This window comes from Micropterus salmoides, unplaced genomic scaffold (genome assembly GCF_014851395.1).
Source record: "Micropterus salmoides isolate LMB-PRFRI ecotype aquatic unplaced genomic scaffold, ASM1485139v1 Ms_hic_scaffold_3, whole genome shotgun sequence".
Lineage (NCBI taxonomy): Eukaryota > Metazoa > Chordata > Actinopteri > Centrarchiformes > Centrarchidae > Micropterus > Micropterus salmoides.
The window spans coordinates 5997527-6019325 of NW_024042261.1; the positions used below are offsets into that span (position 1 = coordinate 5997527).

Here is a 21799-nt window from a genome sequence, read left to right on the forward strand (position 1 = left end):
ACAAACACACCTTTTTTCATATCTATTAATATCTAAGTGCTCGCAGGTGGTCTGCCTGTGAAGCGCGTAGAAAAACACAACCCTTGGTTTCAGCCCGCTGTACATCAAATGAAACATAAGCACCTTTCCCCTTATTTGCCTCTGTTGTTTTCACTGTTTTTCTTTGCAGCCTTCACCTCAGATTGTAATTTATGGGTAACTTTAGTATTCAGTATGAATACATCATCCAGGCTGATATTATCACAAATACATTGGTATTGGCATATAAATCAGCAGAGTCGTTTGAGGTAATTTAACAACATCAATGCTGGTACATAGTTTGATGACAAGAGTGCACACCCAAGTTTGTTTTCAAACTGTAAAATGGCCAGGTCAGTCTTTGCCCAAAAGGTATATTAAACCAAAAAAGTAGATAGTCTAGTCTAGTTGTAGATCTTATTTTCATAGGCTTGGTCATTGTTTTTTCTTTACACTCACAGAGTTAATTGCTGAGAAAAGGGAATGCTGCAATGAAGTTAAAAAGAAGTCAGGCAGGTCAAGACATACAAGTAGTCAGATGATCAGACAGGTTAATAGACTCCCGGCATAGCCAGACCTTTTTGGAAGAGAAAATTAAGGCCCATGACAAAATTATATCTAAACTGTCTGTTAAAAAAAACAATTTAGAGACTGACATTCTGATTCAAGCATTAGGCTGAAGTACTTTAGTAGTTTTCTGTGCTTGTTACCAAATTTTAGGTTGCACCTATTTTATTTTCAACTCCCAAAAATTGGTTTAGATAATTTGACTAAACTGTTGTCATGTTTCCAAATTTGAGGGTTGTAACAGAAATTATGACTTAAAGAATAAACATCAAGTTCTTTCAAACCAGAATTATCCTTTAAGGGGTCTGTGTGGTGTAAAATGAATATTTTACTCAAACATATATTGGTATATATTTTTGTTATCCTCCCTGAAAAATAATGTCGGTTGGGCTCTTGCTTGTCTTGAAAAGTCACTTTCAAAACATTTAAACTAAGTAGCACTTTTAATTAGAAAGCAGGAAGATAATAACACAACCTATATACAAACACGAAGAGATGCCTATTCAATTCCTAGCTAAAAATAAAACCAGGTTGTGTTTATAATTTCTAAAATAAATATGTAATTAGTTAGACTGCAGCCTCTCTTTTATATTAGGTGGTTGATTTTGGTCTGGTAGCATCTGACTAACCCTAATACCTACCCTGCTGCCCAGTGGAAATAAAACTGCTCGTAAATTAGTGTGGTGCTGTGCTGGTGAGAGGATTACTTGGCCGTTCTCCTCCCTCCCTCAGTTAGCACAGTAGCCACATTTGCGCTGTTTAAAAAGAGAACACACACCTATTAATCTATTACTTTACTGATGTGACCATCAGAACATTCTGTGGTCTGAAGGCCAAACCCTTGGCATTCCACTAAGAAAAGTCCTCAAGATTTCTTGACTGAATTCATCAGGTTAGGTCTTAAAAATGCATGTAGGTGTATTGGAGGGTAGTAGAGGATTGAAGTGGAGGTGGATGGATGGTGGGAATGGAATCTGGGTAGAGAAGTAATTGCAAATGGTTCCTAGGTGGTTGAAGTACCCGTAGCAACGCTAACACTTTCGTTAGCTTTGTATACAGAATGCAGACTCTGTATTGTATATGCCCAGCATATGTTTAAGTACATACAGAGACAAAAAGTCCGGTCCTTCTCCCCAAATTGGCAGCCCTGAAGACAAAGCCTCGTCTTACGATGGATACTCTTTCATTTGTGTGTTAGGCTCATTTGCTCTGAAGTTTATGCATCCTGGTAACAGTAAAGCTATCTGAGTCCCCCAAATTCTCCATCTTGTAAGCTTTATGCCTTCCACATGGTTATAATTTTAGATTTTCCCGATTTCAAAGCTTTTTTTGAGCCTAGTGTTGTTAATTAAAAAGTGGACCGGTTTTGTTGTGGCATTTTGTGTTGCCAAGTAGGGAAATCACCGCCCTCTTTGTTGCTCTCTCCATTTCTTTCTTTGCTTTCCCTCTCTCTCTCCCACTCTCGTCCCAGCTGCCTTTGTCAGGAATAAAGCTAACTCAACCACTTTGTAAATGAAACATCCTCCCACTATTAATGGGATTGAGCAGATGTTTTCTGTTTGGATGGTCAGAGATGGGACGGTAAAGCCTGCGGCAAAACAAAACAAAACGATTTTTTTGAAAAAACAAAACAAAAAAACTAACAAAAAACAGAAAGCAAAAGCAGATATTTATGGAAATGATTATATCACGTCCCTCATGTCCCATACAGACGCATGTCTTGCACACATGGCAAATTAGAGGTCATCTCTTGCACTTTAATGCATGTCTAAGTGCGTGTGCCAGCGATTTTGGTACTAAAACATCGTAAATAACACTGTAACCCATGGGACGAGGTGTTATAAATAGGACGTGTCAAACCCTGCTCCAGCCAGCCTCTGGTTTCCCCGAAACCCTCTCTTTTCACCCGCCGAACGGCTCAGCTACTTTTTAATTTGGCCTTCCCGCGAGCTAACCGACTGACGCCTCTCGGCGAGGGCCTCTGTATTTCAACAAGGCCACAAAAGCCCCAGTCCTCGGGCACTCACACTCATAAAGCTCTCCAGCCTTTCTGAGCAGTTACTTTTTTGGAGCCCAGACTCTACCATCAGCAGAAGAGAAACGCTGGCGCTGACCAGAACACAGCGGCCAAGTTTCATCTGTCAGAAAACCAGGGGCCAGACTCTATAGCCACTGGGTGGGCAGGGCCTGACCAAAACAGAGAGATGAGGAAGAAAGAAAGAAAGAAAGAGTAGAGTGTGGGGGAGAAAGGGTTCGAGAGCGAGAGGAAGCTCCCAGATAAACAGACCGCAGCGCCTCAACTCCTAATCACCCTGCGCTTCCGTTTCCAGACTCTATAATTAGAAGGGCCCCGTCCCTTTTTTCTCTGTATTCCCAGTTGACGCAAATGCTTCTTGTGGCTTGGCACCTCGTTTGGGGCGTGGGTTTTCAAGAGTTTACAGTCCCTGGGCCCTAGCTCTCTGGCTTTCTGGTCGCTCTGATACAGCATGAATAGCTAACCACTGTCTTAATGCACACTTCACTTGGCTTCTTTTCTGCTTGCCTCCCTCCACCTCTGATAATCTGCATGACCCCATCGCTCATCCACTCTGTACCTCCCTTATTCCACCTCTTCATCATCTTTAAATATAACTGTTCTGTCTTCAGTCATACACATGTCTTAAAAAAGGAAACCTTTCAACTCTGAATGAATGTATAAAAGTTTGCAGCACACTTGACTTTTTTTTTCCCCAGAGAGGGAACGTTTTCCATCTCCCTCACACGTGTTGCTGAATCCTTTTAATCTCATGCCATTCCAGCCTCCTCTTTTCACATTTGACATGCCACCCAATAAAGCCGGGCCACTAATTAAAACCTACTGCAGCCTCCACATAAAACGTTCCATAGGGAAAAACTCAGAGGAAAATGACTAATTACTGTAATATCATTTATGTCTTGGAGTCGTCAAAAACACAGAGATTCGGACATTTTTTTCAAGTCTTACGCTCTGTATCAGAGATGCATTTCCAACATTTTGAGTTACTGCTCGATCTACGGGTTTGTTTGTAACATCTCAGAAGGCTTCTGGGAATGGGTTTTGGGTTGCGCTTGAAAAGCAGTACAGTGTTTTTTTTCTAACCAAGCCAGTTCAGATCTGGGTTTGTTCTGGTGTGGTTTGTTGAGCATGTTGTTTATGGTGAGGGCCTATACTTTCTGCAGTTTGACGAGCTTCAAATAAAACAGGACCAAATGAATGGGCCTGTCAGAGGGGGTTACCCTTGTGCTGATCTGTGGTTCAGTGTTTTGGTGAATCTCAGTGTGCATACACACACACACACCCATGACCATTCACAGATGTATGAATACATAGATTCTCTCTTTTACAGACACTCATCATCTTGTCTGTCCTTGAAGAAGCACACGACTCGAGTCTTGCTTTTAACCAGACCAAGCTACCATGCGAGGGAAGGCTGCATTTTATGACAGCGACAAACGATAGCTGGCTTTGTTTTGATGGGCTGGTTTGTTTGTTTTAAAGGCACAGTAATTCTGTCATGCTGGCTAGCATGTTTCCTACACAGTTGGTAGTGTTGGCTGCCTTTGTGTGAGCCTCCAAAATGAAATACAGTTTAAAGATTTTGACTGGCCTGACTTTTTACCAGTTTACTAGTGTACCAGTGGCAAGTTTAAATACACTGGCACCATTTAGACTATCTTTACATAATAAAAGACATTTATTAAAGTAGAATTTCTGAACAAAGACTGTGAGAAACATATGTTTTAAAGACGTATGTTATGAACTGACATGTTTAGGAGTAACTATGACTTACAATTTTGTGCTGTGATGGCTGTGATGACTGTTCCAAATAAAGACCTGAGGCAAGCACTTCAGGTAAGGCTAATGAAAGTCTAGGCAAGGAAGCTGGCAGTAGAAAATATAAAAACTAAACCTTTTTTTTCATCTGATTTACTATGTTACTCTTATATAGTTTAGTAACTAACAAGAGTATCAGAGATTGAGATCCTGACTTTTAGTCCCTAAAACAAGTCAAGTTCTAAAAACACCTGATCCTACATTTATGTGTAAAATTGGTGGGGTGATTTGAGTACACATTTTTAAGTCTGATGACTTTTGCAACCATTACCTATTGGTACTATTTTTAGTTGAGCTCATTTTTGTTGATAAATCTACCATACTTGGCCAAAAGGCAAGTTGATATCTGTAGTTCCTGGCCTGATGCTACCATAACAAAATTTAAATTGCAATACAAATAAAAATACTATTACTAAATTAGGAAACCTGCAGGCAGAGGAGGAATTAAAAAATCCCATTGCTAATGCATACTGTATTGTATTGACTGCAATTGACTGTACTTAAGGCAGTATTAAACACTACGGACACATACTCACTGAAGCATGCAATACAGAAGCCTGTATAAAGTAAAGCATACATTTATGTGAAAGGAAAAATGACACATAAAAACCTCTAAATTCATAGGGCAATGAAACTAAGACCACAATAATACATAAACAGTAACAGTTGTGATGATTCTAACCAGTTTATGTTGAAGCCAGCTGTGGGAGTGATTCCTAATTCTGATGATCGTATGTATGTATATTGTAGGAATGCTGCTGGTGACTGCCGACACTCTGGGCCACGATTTTCACGTCTTCCAGATTCTCACCCACCCATGGGCGTCCTCACAGAGCGCTGTTCACCATCTCTATACCCTGCATCGTGGGGAAACTGAGGCCAAGGTCTGAGACACACACACACACACACACACACACACACACACACACACATACACACAGTCTTCCAAATTAGTTGTGGTTGTTGTAAGTTGTTACAGATAATATGTTGCCAGATATGTTGCTGCGTCCCATCAGATGTAATAAAGTAAAATCTTATCATAACAGACGAATGAAAACAAGGTCCATTATGTAATGCTGGTCCATCCACGTAAAACAAAAGACTCTTTGCAAGAGTTAATAAAAGAGTTATGACACCAAGCAAAAGAGAGAGCAGCACATGGATTGCATTTTTGTAGAGCAAATACCCAGAAATATTCCAGTTCCAATTTGTGTAGTGTTTTGAAGGGGTCAGCTACTGTGGTTTGCTCTGCCAACCCGTAGCATTCTGAATATTAGTAGGTGCATTAGATTACAGCAAGACTGTTTATATTTTAATACTGTCATAGGGACACTACTAGTGAACATTTGCAACCAGAGAGCATGGACCAGCAGGTAAATGACTTACATTTAGATCAAACCAAAACTCTCTGCTCTAGTTGGATAATCAGCATTATTTAGTGTCTTTCTCCCTCTTCTTCCCCCACACAACACACTTGATGGTTTCCTGACACCTACTTGTATCAGGTGTGCAAGTACCAATCGATTTTCTGTCAGTAGTAGAAGTTTCAAAGATCCTCCTGTCAGCTGTCCAGTTGCAGTGTTTTTCTTCATGCCTGGATTCAGTGCCTTCCACAGTTTGTGGGAGAAATAAATTAAAAGAAAGACATTAAATCACTGAGTCACAAAAAAGAACAAATTATTACATGTTCCAATATGAAGCGTGAATGGGTAACAGTAAAAAAAACCTTTTGCTGGTTCCATGTAAAACATTAATACACTAATGGGACGATTAAAGCTTTAGACTTTCAGGTTTCTTAAACAAAAGGTATTTTGCATAGATACAGTATTGTCACCAGCACCCTCTTAAGATGCTGTAGAAACACTCAAACAGGATGTGGGCTCAAATGGATGTGGGCTGAATCGTGCCTTTTCAAAGTAAAACAGATTTTAAAATTGTATATCAAAACAGACAGACCACATATGTTCTTATGATCCACTCTTTAGGAACTACAGTTAACCATTGCAACAGTACATATGAATTACACTGGTGAAGTTAACACAACTATTGATTGGGCTGACTATAAGAAGATTTCATAAATCAGATGATGATTTACTCACAGTCTACCATTGTTCTTTTAAAAATGGCCATGTTATAAGCATAGTATAGGAAACACCACCATCTGCATTAGCAATATGACTAAATGACAGGGGGAAATATTGCTTTTCATTCCACTGGTTTCTATTAGTTTAACTTTTCAACATGTTTGCAGCCGGTTTAGGATCATTAATTAGTTTTGGGCATTGCCTTTTTCATTTACCCAATCAATTCCTTTGTGAATTCCCTTCTGTTTATTCTCTACGGTACAGTAGGGGGGTTCCATAACGGTAAAAACAAGGGCAGTACTGAATACTTTAAACCCAACTTCTTTAAGCTTTAAACCCAGTAAACCCAGTATTTCGGCACTGCTGCAGATAAATCTGTATTTATTGGCATTTAGCCTTTCAGAAACTTGCATTCCAGCTTGCTGGCCATAGGGAGGCACCACCTGGATTAGCGGACAGTCGAGCAGCAGTTTAACAGCACTATAACTTACTAATACTTACTTTAAATAATTACTTAACATCATTAAAATAAGAGCTGTAAAATAGTATGTTCACTGAAAAAACATACATTTAAAAATGATTTCAAAAAGATCTGCCACTGTAGACAGGGTGTGATATCTGTTGGCTTTGCTAGTGGTAGCTGCTTAAACCCCTAAAGACAAGGTACCCACATAGATACAAAATACATCTGCATTTTATTTAATCAGAAACCTTTTGAGATGAGCAGGGAAATGTGAATGAATTTGATTTTATTATTATTATTGAGGAATTAAAAATAAAAACATAACATAGTTAATAAACGCAGTCATCACCTTCCAAGTTAAGATCTTTTGAATTTTCCTATACCTGCTCAGCTGTGACACACGGAGACTTTGCAGTGCAGGTTAGTGCTTACTCAACAAAACTACTTCAGGCCTTGTTCGGTTCAGGATTATTGACTGGGAAAACACACTGTCACGCACACACATTCTCACAGCCTGCCTGTAGTTAATGTATGACCAAACGGCAGGTCCTCTGACCGAATGCACACTGAGCCTGCTTTGATCCAGCCCGTTGTAAACACTGAAAGCTGGCCTTAGCCTAGTGCTTGGGCCAGGGGTTATCACCACACACTCACACTCTCACACACACACACACACACTCAGGCACACAGTGGAGAGTGATAAAGTCTTCAGGTAGGTGGGTGGAGAGACGCCTTATCTGTCTCCAGCAACCAAACATGCGGCTGGCTGTCAGTGACCCGAGGCCAGGTAAACAGGCCCACTGCTGATAACAGCTGTAAGGGAATGTAGATGAGAGCGGAGCCACGGGGCAAACTGGAGAGCGCTAGCCACTGAGGTTACAGGGGTGACACTCCGTTACTGCTACACTTTGCAGCCCTGCACCATCAGCTGTGATAGCAGTGAGATGGGATTTGAAGGCTGATCCTGTCAGTCCGTTTACATGCACTTAAGTGACTGTTGTTGGCTTTATGCACCGACTTCTTCAACTTTATGTAAATTAGAAATCTGGTTCCAGACACCTGATTTCCTCAGCCAGATATCTTCTAGAGAACATTGATTGCTTGGCAACATACAGTATACAGTTAACTGGGTTTCCAATAAGCTTTTTACATGTGAACATGTGTATAACAAAACCTTGAGCGGAAGTTGAGTGGCATGGCAAAAGAGAGATCATTACATGTAGCGATGTGACCTCGTATTAAAAATAATTTAATAACATGATTTAAAACTAACTCTTCTTGAATATGTAATAACTTAATATAAGTAAACTATGGTTCCAAAGTAAGGAGTCAGGGGTAGTTAGAAATCTGATTAGGAACCCGCAACATGTATATGGTGACTTCACAGTAACCAGGGCACAAAAACGCATTGCCTGACCAATCTAACTTTGTCTCTCTTAATCCCACTTCCAATATGTCAAATCTGTGTACCTCAGTCATTAGAGATAAAGATAACGTGACGGCGGGCATGTTGCACTTAAACCTGAATGTCACTGGTTGCAGAAACACGGGATATATTGACATCAACATGGAGTCTCGTGCACATGCACAAGGACGCATATGCACACAGATGATAAAATACACAGTCCTGCCAATGTTTTCCCACGTTACGGAAGAAGGCTACTTATCGTAATGCTGGGTATCGGATCGGTGCATCCTTTGGAAAATTCCATAACATACTGTATGTGGAATCAGTGAAAATGTGTATTATCCATAATTTTACACTATTGGTTTACTACACTGACTGGCTACTGTCTAATTTCTTAAACAAGGCCTTGCACATTAGCAATCCAGTATTGTTTAAACAAAACCCACATTTGGTTTTCATTCATTAGCCGTGTTTCCATCTAATTGTCATGCGAATTTTGAGCGGACTTTTGATATGTTGCAAAAAAAGAAAAAATAGTAAATAGGTGAGTTTCCATCAGCTGCTTTGGAGCGAATAAACAAGGCTATGATCAGTAGTTGACGTTACACATGGCTGTAATAAACAAGATGAATGGGTTCCAAACCAGAAGCAAAACCAGTCGCATTGAACTGATGGCCATTGATCTTAGAAAAAATGGAGAGAGGGAGTGTTTCGAGTGGGCAAACTGCTACCAGACATGTCTCCGCGCGTTATGGGAATATCCGGCAAGACACATACAGCAGAAACAGCTGATCAAACGTGAGCTACGTCAGAAGTTATTCATCAAAAGTTTTTCCATCATTCCATTTAGTGCATTTGCTCTTTTTCGACTAAACCAAAAACCACCTCAAGCGAGCGTAAAAACTTTTTTGCGAAAGGATATTTCTTTTTATATTTTTTTCAAATTTTGCTATTTCCATCAACCTTTTCTAATGCGATTCTTCAACTACTACAACTACGTTGTTGGCGTCTTCTTTATATTCCCTTTCTACTGCAGATACACTTGAGATCCATCCAAGAGTATGTTAGTCCTCTCTCTTCAGTCTTATCCCTCTGTTCATCTTTGTCACATTCTTGTCATTCAGAGCCGCCTAATCTCTCTAACACTCTTTTCACTGAAAAAGTCAGACGCATTAAACATGTCTTCTTGGCATCTCCCTGACTGCCAAGGATGTCATCAAGTACTCGTGAGTACGAGGACAGGAGGGAGAGTTTTCCAGCCCCTCTGGAATGTGCAACCTCCACACTGGCGCATGTACGTGACTGAATACAGTTACATTCCACTTTTTGACAACTGTTTGATATCTGCATGGATGTCACACTGTGACTGTACAACCACAGCAGCCCTTCAGGTAACCCCCTTGCCTGACACAATGGACTTGACAGTAAAATACAGGCACCCATTTACAGTTGGAGTTCTGACAGGTCTTATTATGACCAATTACGACACACACAAAGTAGCCCTTTCTCATCTCCAAGTCATCCCTAATCAGCCCAAGCAGAGGTCGGGCCTCCTCTTTCACTCATCTTTGCAAAAGTAAAGTAACTGTCTGGTATGCAGAGGATGCCCCATTAACTGTCATTGCTGGGGACAATTACCTAGTCTGACCTGGCAAAAGATTAGAGGCCTGGAGGTACAGAGCTGCCTCTCTGATTGGCTGACTTGCTTGCTGGCTAAAGACTTAGACATTCCTCATCTTAACTTTCTCTTGGACCTTTTCCTCTCACTGTTTACCAGTCCCATCCACTTTCTCCAGCCTTTTTTCAATAGTATGTCGAATGATAGATGCTCTTTCAGCAAACTACCACCTCATCAGTCTGTCACCCTTTGTCACTCCTTGGCGTTTTTTCATTTTCTCTCTCCCACTCTCGTTTGTTTGTTTTGCCCCTTGCAGCCTATCTGTCTGGTTTCCTGCATGTCTAACATGCTCAAGGAGATCCTATCTTCTTAAGTGTCTGCTCTCTAAGTCAGTCACTGTTTGAGGCTGAGGACTAACAAAGGATGCCGTCAAATCTTTTGTTTTGTCTTAGTCATTTATTTTCCCACCAAACAAGCTCATATCACATTGTCACCATTGCCAATGATTATTCTCTAAACTGCTCATGCTGGTCAACGTTTTTAAAGCACCTCAGACAGGTTTGTTTATCTTTGTGATAAACACTTCACTCTAGTCACGCTAATGCTCTGGCAGTTAGATGCAGTTTATTACCACATTTATTCCCATATTTCTCTGTGCAGAAGTGTGAAGAAAATAATGCATAGATGATGGTACCTATTTTCAAAATATCCATCTAGTTAATTTTACTTTTGTACAACATGGCAGTATGGATAAGTTGGATTTGAAAGTCTGACCTGCACATTTCATTTTCACTGGCATAAACATCGCCTTTCAATTATCACCATCGTTCGTCCTTTCTTGCACTCTGTCACTCAGAAGTCAGAACACCGCCCATCCTGATGAACGATATCTAGCATTTTCTATTAAACACTCTTGAATTTCTAAATTTCTAATATAAGCATTATCACTGATATGAAACATGTAGTTCCTCCTGGAGTTTCCTGATCTTCGTAAGAAGCTCTTAGCCTCTTACTACTGGGTAGGAGGCAGTCGTTAATGTCCAATCGTACCTAAAAGGGTCTTCAGTTATGCTGCTTTTGGGAAACACCTCTTCAGATTAAGGTGGTTTGCAAAATGGATTTTACGATCATTGTAGCCTTAAGATGCTTTTGGGAAACCAGGTCTTGTTCTTTTGCATGGCAGAACAGATTGCATAATATTCTAGGCTTCAAACTGTTTTAAGTCATACTTTTAATGATTACAAACTACAACATTCTAACATTGGAAAACTACCAACATTTTAGATTACGCATATAATTGGACTTCTAAAAGAGCATATATAATATGCATGGTGCCATCGGTTTTTCAGAGAGATTGAATCCTATATTCTAAGTTTGATTTTAGCAGCTGGATCAGATTTACTTCGAAAACGGCACAACACAAATGTGCCTTACTGTTTTCACTGAACTTGTGGCCACAGTTGGTGTGTGATCAGCACCTGACTGCAGCTAATTATGCTGTCAGCTCCTTTCCGAAACGCCAGGATCATTCTGTGGGTCAAGTAGCAGGTCCAACTTACAGCTTACAGGAGAACAGGTAAAGGTGGAGATGGTGTTGATCCGGCTTATAATAATTAAAAAAGAAGCAGGTAAATGTAGTCAAATATACTCTGTAAATGTCTTACCAAAAGAGAGAAGAGTGCAGTGATAACCTGCGGTGAGTTCACTGAACGTCACGTTCAAATTCAGGTTTTATTTGTTGTTATCAAGTAATCAAATGCGTTTGTTAACACAGTATAGGACTTGTGACATGACCAGAATGCTAATCCGCGAATGCTAATAAAAACTGAGTTTTTAGAGTTCAGAACTTAATTTAGAGAATTACCAAACTTGAACGTGAAGTTATGTATTGTTTGTTTGAGCTATTCAGGAATCAGTCATCCTTCATCTGTTCTGCACATTCTCTGACTCATCCTCCTACTGTCCCCACCCTCTGTCCTCTGACCTCTGTATCTGTCTTGTCTCTGTCCAGGTCCAGGACATGTGTTTCAGCCAGGATAGCCGCTGGGTAGCCATCAGCACCCTCCGCGGCACCACCCATGTATTTCCCGTAAACCCCTACGGCGGTGCACCCTGTGCCCGCACTCACATGTCCCCGCGGGTGGTCAACCGGATGTCACGCTTCCAAAAGAGCGCCGGTCTGGAAGAGATCGAGCAGGAGCTGAACAGGGCGGCTGCGTTAGGAGGAGGGGCAGGAGGAGGAGGCGGCATAGGAGGAGGTGGCTGCATCCTGGGTGGAGGAGGAGGCATCGGAGGCCGCTGTAGCCCCATACCTGGTCTGTCTAGCAGCCCCTCGGGGTCTCCACTGCATGGTGAGGAGCTGGGAGGGAGGGCGAGTGAAGGGCTTTACTGTATGTAGAGGAATTTATAGAAAGCTTAAGACCCAGTTTTGACCTAATATCCCGACGGCGTTCAGGTCCGCTTAGACTAGGGCTTCACATATATACTTATTGCAAAGTTTTAAATATAAAATTTCAAGCACTGGCAATCAACTATTCATTTTGCCATCTTATTAGAGCTTAGGGGTAAAGTTTAAAGCTTTTTAATGTATTTTTTTATTTTTAACTTTACACTTTATTTAATCTATTAAATTAACTTTATTGATATATTCTGTAATACTTCTGACTGGTCAGAAAACCTTATATTGCCATTTATTGGCTCTTATTGGCCATCACCTTGGCTGTCAACCATCTATGGATGTAATGAAATATTCTGTACCTTTATTTAGGCTGGAGTTCTAAAACAATGTACACATGTTTTGGTCTATAAAACTGTGCAAAGATTGCCACCAGAAAAGCAGCAATTTGTCACATTTGAAAATGATAGCAAAAAAGTATTGCCATTTTGCTTGATGAATGATTCAAATGGCCAATTATAAAATCGTTGTTGAGCGAGTGTGTGTGTGTGTGTGTGTGTGTGTGTGTGTGTGGGTGTGGGTGTGGGTGTGGGGTGTGTGTGTGTGTGTGTTTGTTTCCAGTGACTGGTCATCTCAGTTGCTTTTTTCCAGGGACTCTGATCTGTGTGCCACAACCTTGTCTCCCTTGTTTGTCAAACACACCAGTGCAGGCTGCTCACAGTCTGCGTGTCCCTGGTTGACATAGATACACACTGATAAACACACACTTTGTGTCAGCTGCACTGCTTGACCCCAGAGGTGTAACTCAGTGTAAAATATCACAGTTCTCATTAGTCATGGGTTTCCAGGAATATCCCTGAGCTTTGATAAGTGTTCTGCCGCCAGGGCAGGGTCAAGAACTTGATAAACACTTCAGAGAACTGAATGGCTGGGAATGACCAGTGGGTACATAATATAATTTTACAACGTCTTTTATATGCTCATTGTACTAGATGGTTTTCCGCTTACTGGAGTGGAAACCAGATCCCCAACCCCTCCACAAAACTGTAAGAACTGATGAAATGAAAAGAGTATTTAGAGATGAAATGACATTTTTGGGGCATTGGAGTCTCATGGAAAGTAATTGAATTGTAAAATCAAGGTCATAGAGGAAGCTGTTAAATATATCCCACAGAAGATCTGCTTCCTGAAGTTTTTCCCAAAGCTTAGTAGTAAAGTCCTGAAACACAACTTTTAAAAGGGCAGATTTGTTTTCCTAACAGTAGTGTTGGGAGAAACAACAACATACTGATGATAGAAGTGAGTCAAACATCAGATATTAGACTTTATTATAGCCTTTCTCTTAGTATCTCTTGTTCCATTAGACCTCTGGTTCCCAACCTTTTGTGTCTGACGTACTCCCGCAGCCCTCTCAGATGAACTTAAGTACCCCTCTGTCGACACCTGTTGACTGGATGTTATTTAACACTATTAACTATATGGAAGTAGATATTGTTACAGTATTTTCTTCAAAGAATTTAACTGTCACAGTGTAGGTTGGTAAAGTTTGGAGTCACACTTCAAGTGGCAGAAGCTGGACGTTTCAACTATTGATACATGATATCTAGGTAACTATCTTAACCATTTAAATGTTAAAATGTAACTGTATGAATGTGTGTGAATTTTTGTTTCTGTTTGAGCACTTAGGCTCAGTGTATGAATGTGTATGACTGGTGAATGCAGATGTAGTGTAAAAGCGCTTTGAGTGGTCAAAAAGACTAGAATGGCGCTGTACAAATACGGAGCATTTACATTTAACTGTTTACATTCATTTATCTACTACTTTTAGCTTTTTCAACATTTATATTACTTTAAGTCTCTATTTTAACTGTTAATCTATTAATTTTAGCTGATGTTACAGCTGAAACAACTTAATACAAATTTATGATAGATACATTATATAACGGAATGAAGTGGGAAAATGTATTGTTATTGGGGTTTTTTGAATGTGGGCTGCTTGTTTATTGGTAGCATACTGCTGCCACTTGTGGTGGTTCTGTTCGAGTGATTTTGGATTGTGCCTGACTTTCAGTGGACATATCAGATCAGGTCTCTCTTTTTAAAATAAATGAATGTGTGTATGGGAAGACCTCTAGTCAGATTTTGTTTGTATACATTTTGCATCAGTGTGATGAAGCACCTGAATTTGTCAGGTATTTAATTCACTAGATTAGACAGAGACATCTTCACTCACTCATATTAATATTCCAATATGAAATTACACGTACTTGTGTTATCTATATAATTTATCCCTCCTTTACAAGTGAGTTTCATGGCCACAATATACTTTCCCCCTGAGCTGTTCCCAGGCTTCTTTTCAGTCTTCTTAAGGGCCAGAATAGGTGACAGAGGATGCTGGGACCGTGAGGCCAGACTTGAGTCGTATTGTTATCTGCCTGCCCCAGAACTCACACTACACCCCCAGATGTATACACGCACACACATACACACACTCTTGAAAGACGGCGCCCTTGTTTCCTCTCTCCTTCCTGTCTTCCTTGTCTAGACCCACAACCCCTCTGTAACCCCAACACCGAAATACACACACACACACACACACACACACACACACACATTCCTCCACACTGTGAAAAATAGGCCATCAAACATTAAAAGGATGTCTGACTTTGGAGAGTCACTGCTCTGCTGCGATGAGAGACATAGAGGGACAGAAACATCAAAGTGGGCTAGGAGGTGAAAGTGAGTGAGCAAAGTAATGAGGTGCAATTCAGAAAAATGAAGGAGAGATAGGACCGGGGGAATAAAGTAGGCAGAGCGACAGACATAGGGAGAGAAAGATAAGTTTGTAGTAGCAGTGCTGAAAGCCAGGGTCTCAGGGAGCGTGGTCGTAAATCACACTTTTGTTTCAAAGGAGAGCATTAGAGCCACCTGTCAGCAATTAGTCCTCACAGTGATACCTTACTGGGTGTGTGTGTGTGTGTGTGTGTGTGTGTGTGTGTGTGTGTGTCTGTACATTTGAAGAAGATAAACGATCTACAGAACTGATAATTTTTTTATGGTAAACTACAGAAAAGGAGCAGGTCAGAATGAAAGATTACAGTCGAGCTGCAGTGAAGAGTTTACTCGACTCTTCAGGAGAAAATTGAAGGTTTTCATAACTCTAATATTTTACAGTGTAGAATGTAGTCCACAGGAAATTGAAGTCAGGCTTCACACCACTTTTATCAAGGTGTTAATCCATACCATATGGACACAAGCTCACTTTCTGATAAACACAAAGCACCTTTCTGTGTGAGCTACGAGTCAGTCACTCTGTGTACTTGATGCCTGTAGTAGTGTCTAGCACTAGCACAAGTTCAATATGTTACATTGACGTTCCCTTATTTTATAAAGTGAGGTATGTCTGCGCTTGGAGAGTGTGATGACATCAGACGTGTTTCTGAAAGCGCCTGCACCTTTCAACCCTCGCTGCAAGTGGTTCTACGAGCAAGCAGATGAATGTGTATTCTAAAGCAGTGGCCCCTCTTTTCAAAGCATGACATATAGTGACTGATTCCCCTACGGCTCTCCTCCAAAACATAAGCAAACGCACTCCCAGCACAGCTTGGTGTAAAATACATCATACTTGTTACATCAGCAGTAAGTGACAGAGTGTGTGTGTGTGTGTGTGTGTGTGTGTGTGTGTATCAATTCACTTTTCAAGCTTGATTCTTGTCTGCAAGATTTTGTTGCCTTGAGACAAGTGTGACTTTCTTGAATCACCCTTTTTGCGTTGTTATTTTCGATGGCATGGTGAAAGCAGCAGAGACTTTCCAGATTATGCACTATGCAATTTCATACACTCTACAGTACATTTTTTGGGCTTCTCTGTTGTTGAGAATAAAGTCAGTGATAAAGTAGACTTGTCAGACAAGCTCTAGCACCAAAACAAGATGATCTTCACCCTCAAGAGCAAGCATATATTTATATGGTGCAAAAGTACCAAAAAGTCTATATCGCAGTAGGTCATTATCAGTTCACTGCAGAGCAAGGCCATGTAGGTCTCCGTGTGTCTGTTATTTTGAAGATAAATTGGCTCCAAAGCATCCTGCCACATGTAAATTTAGAATCCAGCCTTGATAAAAAAACGCCATAATTTGAGTAATTTTCACCGGATGCAAACACATTGAGTCACATTTGCTTTTGTGTCTGCCTTCCGCCTGTTTTTGTGAGCCGGGTGTGAAGTTTGGGCAGTGGTTTTCTTAGGCTGGCAGAAAGCAGCAGGGTGAGGCAAGCCGGGGCCGGGCCACCTAGCCACAACAGCTGCTCTGTGATTGTCGCCAGCAAGGACAGCGTCGATTTTTGGGAAGGAACTGTAGAAAAGTACACATCCTTCTCAAAACTGCCAGCCCAGGCCGCCGGCACGCCTAAAAATAGAGCCTGCAATTGGCTGTCTTCTTGTCACTGTTAAAATCTGGAATGGCTATTTCCGTGCCTGTATACAGTACATTTTCTCTCCCGCCCCCCCTTTTTTCCCCCAAAGCCTCTGTGTGATCAATGTATTGTCATTTGAGGTGATGACCCATAATGTGACCGTCCCACGCTGTAAAGCGCGGTTTGTCTGCTGCCCAGCGCATACAAGGTTTGATTAGTAAGTGCAGTTTTTCTGCACAAGGCAGAGGTTACTGAGGCTATACCAGGCATACTGAGCTTTATTCTTCAGTTAGGTTTAGCCACTGTACTGTATAATACAGAAGTGCAAACAGGTTTTGAGTGTTCCAAAAACAACTTGATCATAACAATCCTAAAACCATCTTTGATTTTTCATTTGATCTGCGTTCGTATTTCTCTGTGCAGGGCTGTACTTTGCCTTTGGTGCGGTAGATAGAGATAAGGCTTTTATCTACTTAGGACTCAGTTTTTCTTCTTTCAGCATGAAACACTGTTAAATGTCTCTGCTTTTCCCTTTCCTGTGGCACTCTCATGGCAGTTATGACTTGCTGTGCATTTTTTAACATGCGTGGATGCCTTTCGTGTGTATACAGAGCATTGGTCATACACTTCCCAACCATAAAACATCAACACGGGGCTATTAGTCAGTGCAACAGATTTGTTTCCTCACTGAGCAGAAGCCCTGGTGGTCCGAACGCGGGGCCATCTGGGCCCTGGCGCTGGTTCAGAGAGAAAGGGGGAGGCACAAAACAAGGTGTGACGGGAAACTGTTAATTCACTTGTTGATAAAGGGACACTTCCTTTCTGCTATTAGAGGCTGACGGCTTGCTTATTTGGGTTTGGGCTTTTGTTTTATCTCGCCTCCCTCCTCCCCCAGCGCTCCCCTTCGTCAGTCATCGTCCTGCGGTGAAAAACACCAACGCTCTGCAGAGGTCGATGCCAAGGAAACATTACCTCATAACTGCTGGTGTGTGACACGTATGTACACGACCTCACTGCGACCCTGTTTTTGACAGTATAGTTACTGTAAGTTAAACAGTTATGGGGTACAGTTGATGTCGAAATCTCTGCAAAAAGTTCAGAAACGTGCAAAAAGTATGAAACAGTAAGATAGATTACTTGTCCAGATTGCTGTCATTATGATGAGCTGGCTGCCTTGGATCAGTGTCCAGCCTGAGACTGAGCTAACCAGCATTCAAAAGCCACCACAGGCCCACATGTTCACCATGTTTTTTAATTTGAACTTAGATCTTTTGTTTAAAACCTTTTCTTCCCTCTTTTCTTACTTCTACATCCTATTGTAGTTAGTTTAGCTAGATGTCGCTACTCTGTGGCTACTAGCCTCACCTAGGTAGTCAGCACTGACCATGCCTCTACTTGACATAACCCGCCAGCCCAGAATAAGAGTGGGCAATATGGAAAATATCTTTTATCACAGTAGGTGTAACTTAATATCACTGTGTATACAGTATATCCTGATACAGTAACTGTTCTTAAAAATCTAATTGAGAAAGGTTGAGGTTCCTTGGAAACAGTAGTTGACAAAACAATCCCTTTAGTAGCTGTTGGAGACCCCATCAGGACGGAGATGGAGTTTGTCCAGTTGTCATGGAACTGTAGAGGTTCAAATTTCCTGTTTTTCTTCATCACTTGAAGGACTCATGTCCGTGTTGGTTTAAAAGTTGACACTGAAAGAAACTTTATTTAAACAGAAAGAAATTGAAAGTGAGAAGAAAAAAATTAATTGAAAGAATTCTAGTATTACCTTAAAGCATTCCTCCTTATTGACTTGTAACACAACCTACAACTGCCAAATACAAACAGATGTATTGTTGTCATGTATTATTATTATTATTATTATTATTATTGAAGCCCTGTTTGTGTTAACACAGTTCAGTGCTTTAGTTTTTATATAAAATAATGGCAGTATAACCGAATGCAGAACATGATGAACTGACAAAACTAACTATAAATTAAATGGAACATAAGAGGAACTGAAGGAATCAAGGGATAATAAAGGACTTAAACTTTCATTGTTGTTATACTGTCACAACAACCAGATAAATTCAAGGAAGAGCTCCGTGGTATAGTAAAAATGACGGTTGACAAATGAATATTATCTCGCAACATACAGTATGTTATATTTGCAAAGCCTCCCAAGAAATGTCCCCAAATCAGTATAGCTTTCAGCCAAAGTAGGGTATATACTGTATGTAAGTATACTGTGTGTGTGTGTGTGTGTGTGTGTGTATGTATGTATGTATGTATATATATATATATAAATAAATAAATAAAAGTGTTCAATTGTTGCTTTGAATTTAAATTGATCTTGTTTCCGTGCATCTGTACACAGTCATAAAAGTATGTGATGACCCTCACCCTAGACATGTGGCTCAAACATTAGATGGTTTTCAGCTTAACTGGGGTAATAAACATTGTTAAGGAAACCATTAATAAAGCAAGGGGGATAGATGAGTAGTAGGTCATGGAAGTCTTGTACTATAATTACGTAAAGTCATGGAATTGTAGATTAAAGCTTGGTGGCAGCCCTGTATTTTAGTACAGGAGTTGTCCTCCATGTGGCGCTGTGTGGTCAGGATTTCTAGCAGTTGGGAGAGGGAGGAGCAGAGCAGCCGGGCCGTACAGACAGAGAGGAAAGAACTTGTAAAGCATGTGTTGTGCTGTGATGGTTTTGCCTTGATACATATCTAACGACAGAAAGAGCAAAGGAATTTCTCTGGCTTTTTTAATGAATGGTCAGTTCCTTCAGCTGAAACAACTTGGGATCTGCATGAACATAGAGACCTCTCAGCTGTAATCTTTGTTATTTTGGCAATTTCTTTACTCTCTTACTTATCATTATTGGAGACCCCTTTTTTCTTTATATGTTATATTTAAAAATGTTTATACACTTGTGAAAATGAATGAATGTTGGATACGGAGAAATCCAGCATCACATTCAAAACCTACTTTATAAATCTTTATTATTTAACCTACAAATAATATGTCAGCAGGAAAGAAGAAATGACTAATAGCTTTCTAAAAGGAGCAGATGCTCTTTTGAAAGCATTTTCCCCCTCAACCTGCCATATAGTCAAGAGGATTAGGCTTTGTACATTACCCAGTACATTTGATTTAGCAGTTGTGTGCCATCAAAGGTAAGCTAGCAGCTCGTATTTGTTGCAGGCTCCGTCGGCAGGCTTCACCCTGTGGTCGGCAGAGGAGCCAGAGCCCAGCTCCACTTGAGTCAATAAATGGAGAGCTCAGCGCAAAACCACACTGCAATCGAACAAGCTGTTTACCCTGAAAATTAGCCTTCCCCTGTACTTTTAGGGCTTTTAAAGTGACCAAAAATACACAGTGCGTGGAATATGTATCTTGGCCGGCGTTCGGGCTCCGCCTGAGACCTCTGTCCATTTTATACGAACCCTAATAACTCAATCTCCACAACCACTAAACCCTCTTATCACTGGGTGCTCGCCGCTGCACTCATCATTATTTGATTTGCAAAATTGGAAGGTAGAGATAAAGAAATAAAGCTGGCTTGCCATTACACACAGACGGCACTTGTGGCTTCCAGCTTATTGCCTACCATGTGAAAAGTACATGCTCTGAAAAGCCGAAGTCTTCCATTGTAACCAAATCAATAGCTTTTACATCCCACCTTTGTTCTGCTCCAGCGTGTGGATCTTCTTGATCCACTTTTCTTTTGATTTTCTCTTATCTCTTATTTTCTCTTATCTCTTCAGAAGTGTTTGTCTTACATTAGTGTTAGGGCTAAACAGGTCTGTTGGCAAGTTATGGAGCCTAATTTGTAACAGCACATACTAAACATAATCCACATTTCCCCCTATTGACACATTTTTTACTGTACACCTACTGATCTATTGTAGGTGTAGGTGCAGGAGCCTAGATATTGTATAAAACCAGTACTTTAACCTAAATACAAGTATGTCATTCCCTAACTAAAACAAAAAGCAGTTAAACACTTAAATCAATTTGTTCAAGAATAAATGTAATATCTTGTGAGTGGAGTCAACCAAATCATTTCCACTAATAATATTTGACATCCATAAGTCACCTTATAGATTTACATTTTTTTAAAACATGAAACAAAAACGTCTAAGATGGTGAAAAGAACCCTCGTCCTTCTAAACTCTGAAATTCCCTGTTTACTCATATCATGACTAAGTGTTTTTGACATATTTAGACTGGGATGTTGTCAAAACTCTGCTGGTTAAATTGGGATTAAAGCCTGCCGTTGTTACCTGCTATACAAACAGAGCTGCTGTCACAGCTGCAGTGTCAGTCAATCAGCATTAGCTCAGGGTCATCTATATGTGCGACAACAGTGTGCAGCGCGGGAGCCGAGAGGGCTTTGTATTTTGGAGTATTAATGCAGATGAAAGAAGATGGGGCTGCTGTGATAAAACAATTAGCAAAATATCAACCTCATTAAAGAAAAGAGTGGACAGAACCCCGTGATAACTGCAGGAAAAGTATCATTGGTCACCATTATAACTTGATCATGAAGGAAATGTTGAATGTTTCAGTTGGCCCTGATCATTTTCATCCTGTTTCTCATAAAGACGGAGAAGGGGGGCTGTGACAGCAGCACAGACATTCTATTATCTCCTCTCTGTCCCTCTTATTGTTTCCTCTCCTTCGGACCACAGGGTTATAACAGTAGAATCATTTCAACCCAGACAGAGTGACGGATGCAGCCCATCTCCCCTCTGATCAGGGAGGACACACTCGTAAACACATGGTCTCATTTCTGATTGAGATTTTAAATAGTTAGAGATTCCAAAATTATGTGTTTTGTTTTAAACATTTTAGATAGGCAACATTCAGTTAATTTCTTGCGTGGCATTGCAGAAGAAGCAAATTAATATGACATTCTGTCTTACTTCATCCTTATTTCCTGGATGATGCCGGTCTTCTTGGAGACGTCATGTCATT

At 40.6% G+C, this 21799-nt stretch overlaps 1 protein-coding gene across 3 annotated transcripts in view; it reads left to right on the forward strand.

Annotated features, from left to right (window-relative positions):
- Positions 1-21799, forward strand: part of bcas3 (BCAS3 microtubule associated cell migration factor) — a 344304-nt gene that overhangs the window by 69157 nt on the left and 253348 nt on the right. For all 3 annotated transcript variants that reach the window (XM_038692467.1, XM_038692465.1, XM_038692466.1), the window contains exons 14-15: positions 5189-5322; positions 12023-12362. In XM_038692467.1, coding sequence (XP_038548395.1) covers positions 5189-5322; positions 12023-12362 — 474 coding nt within the window. The remainder of the gene's footprint in view (positions 1-5188; positions 5323-12022; positions 12363-21799) is intronic.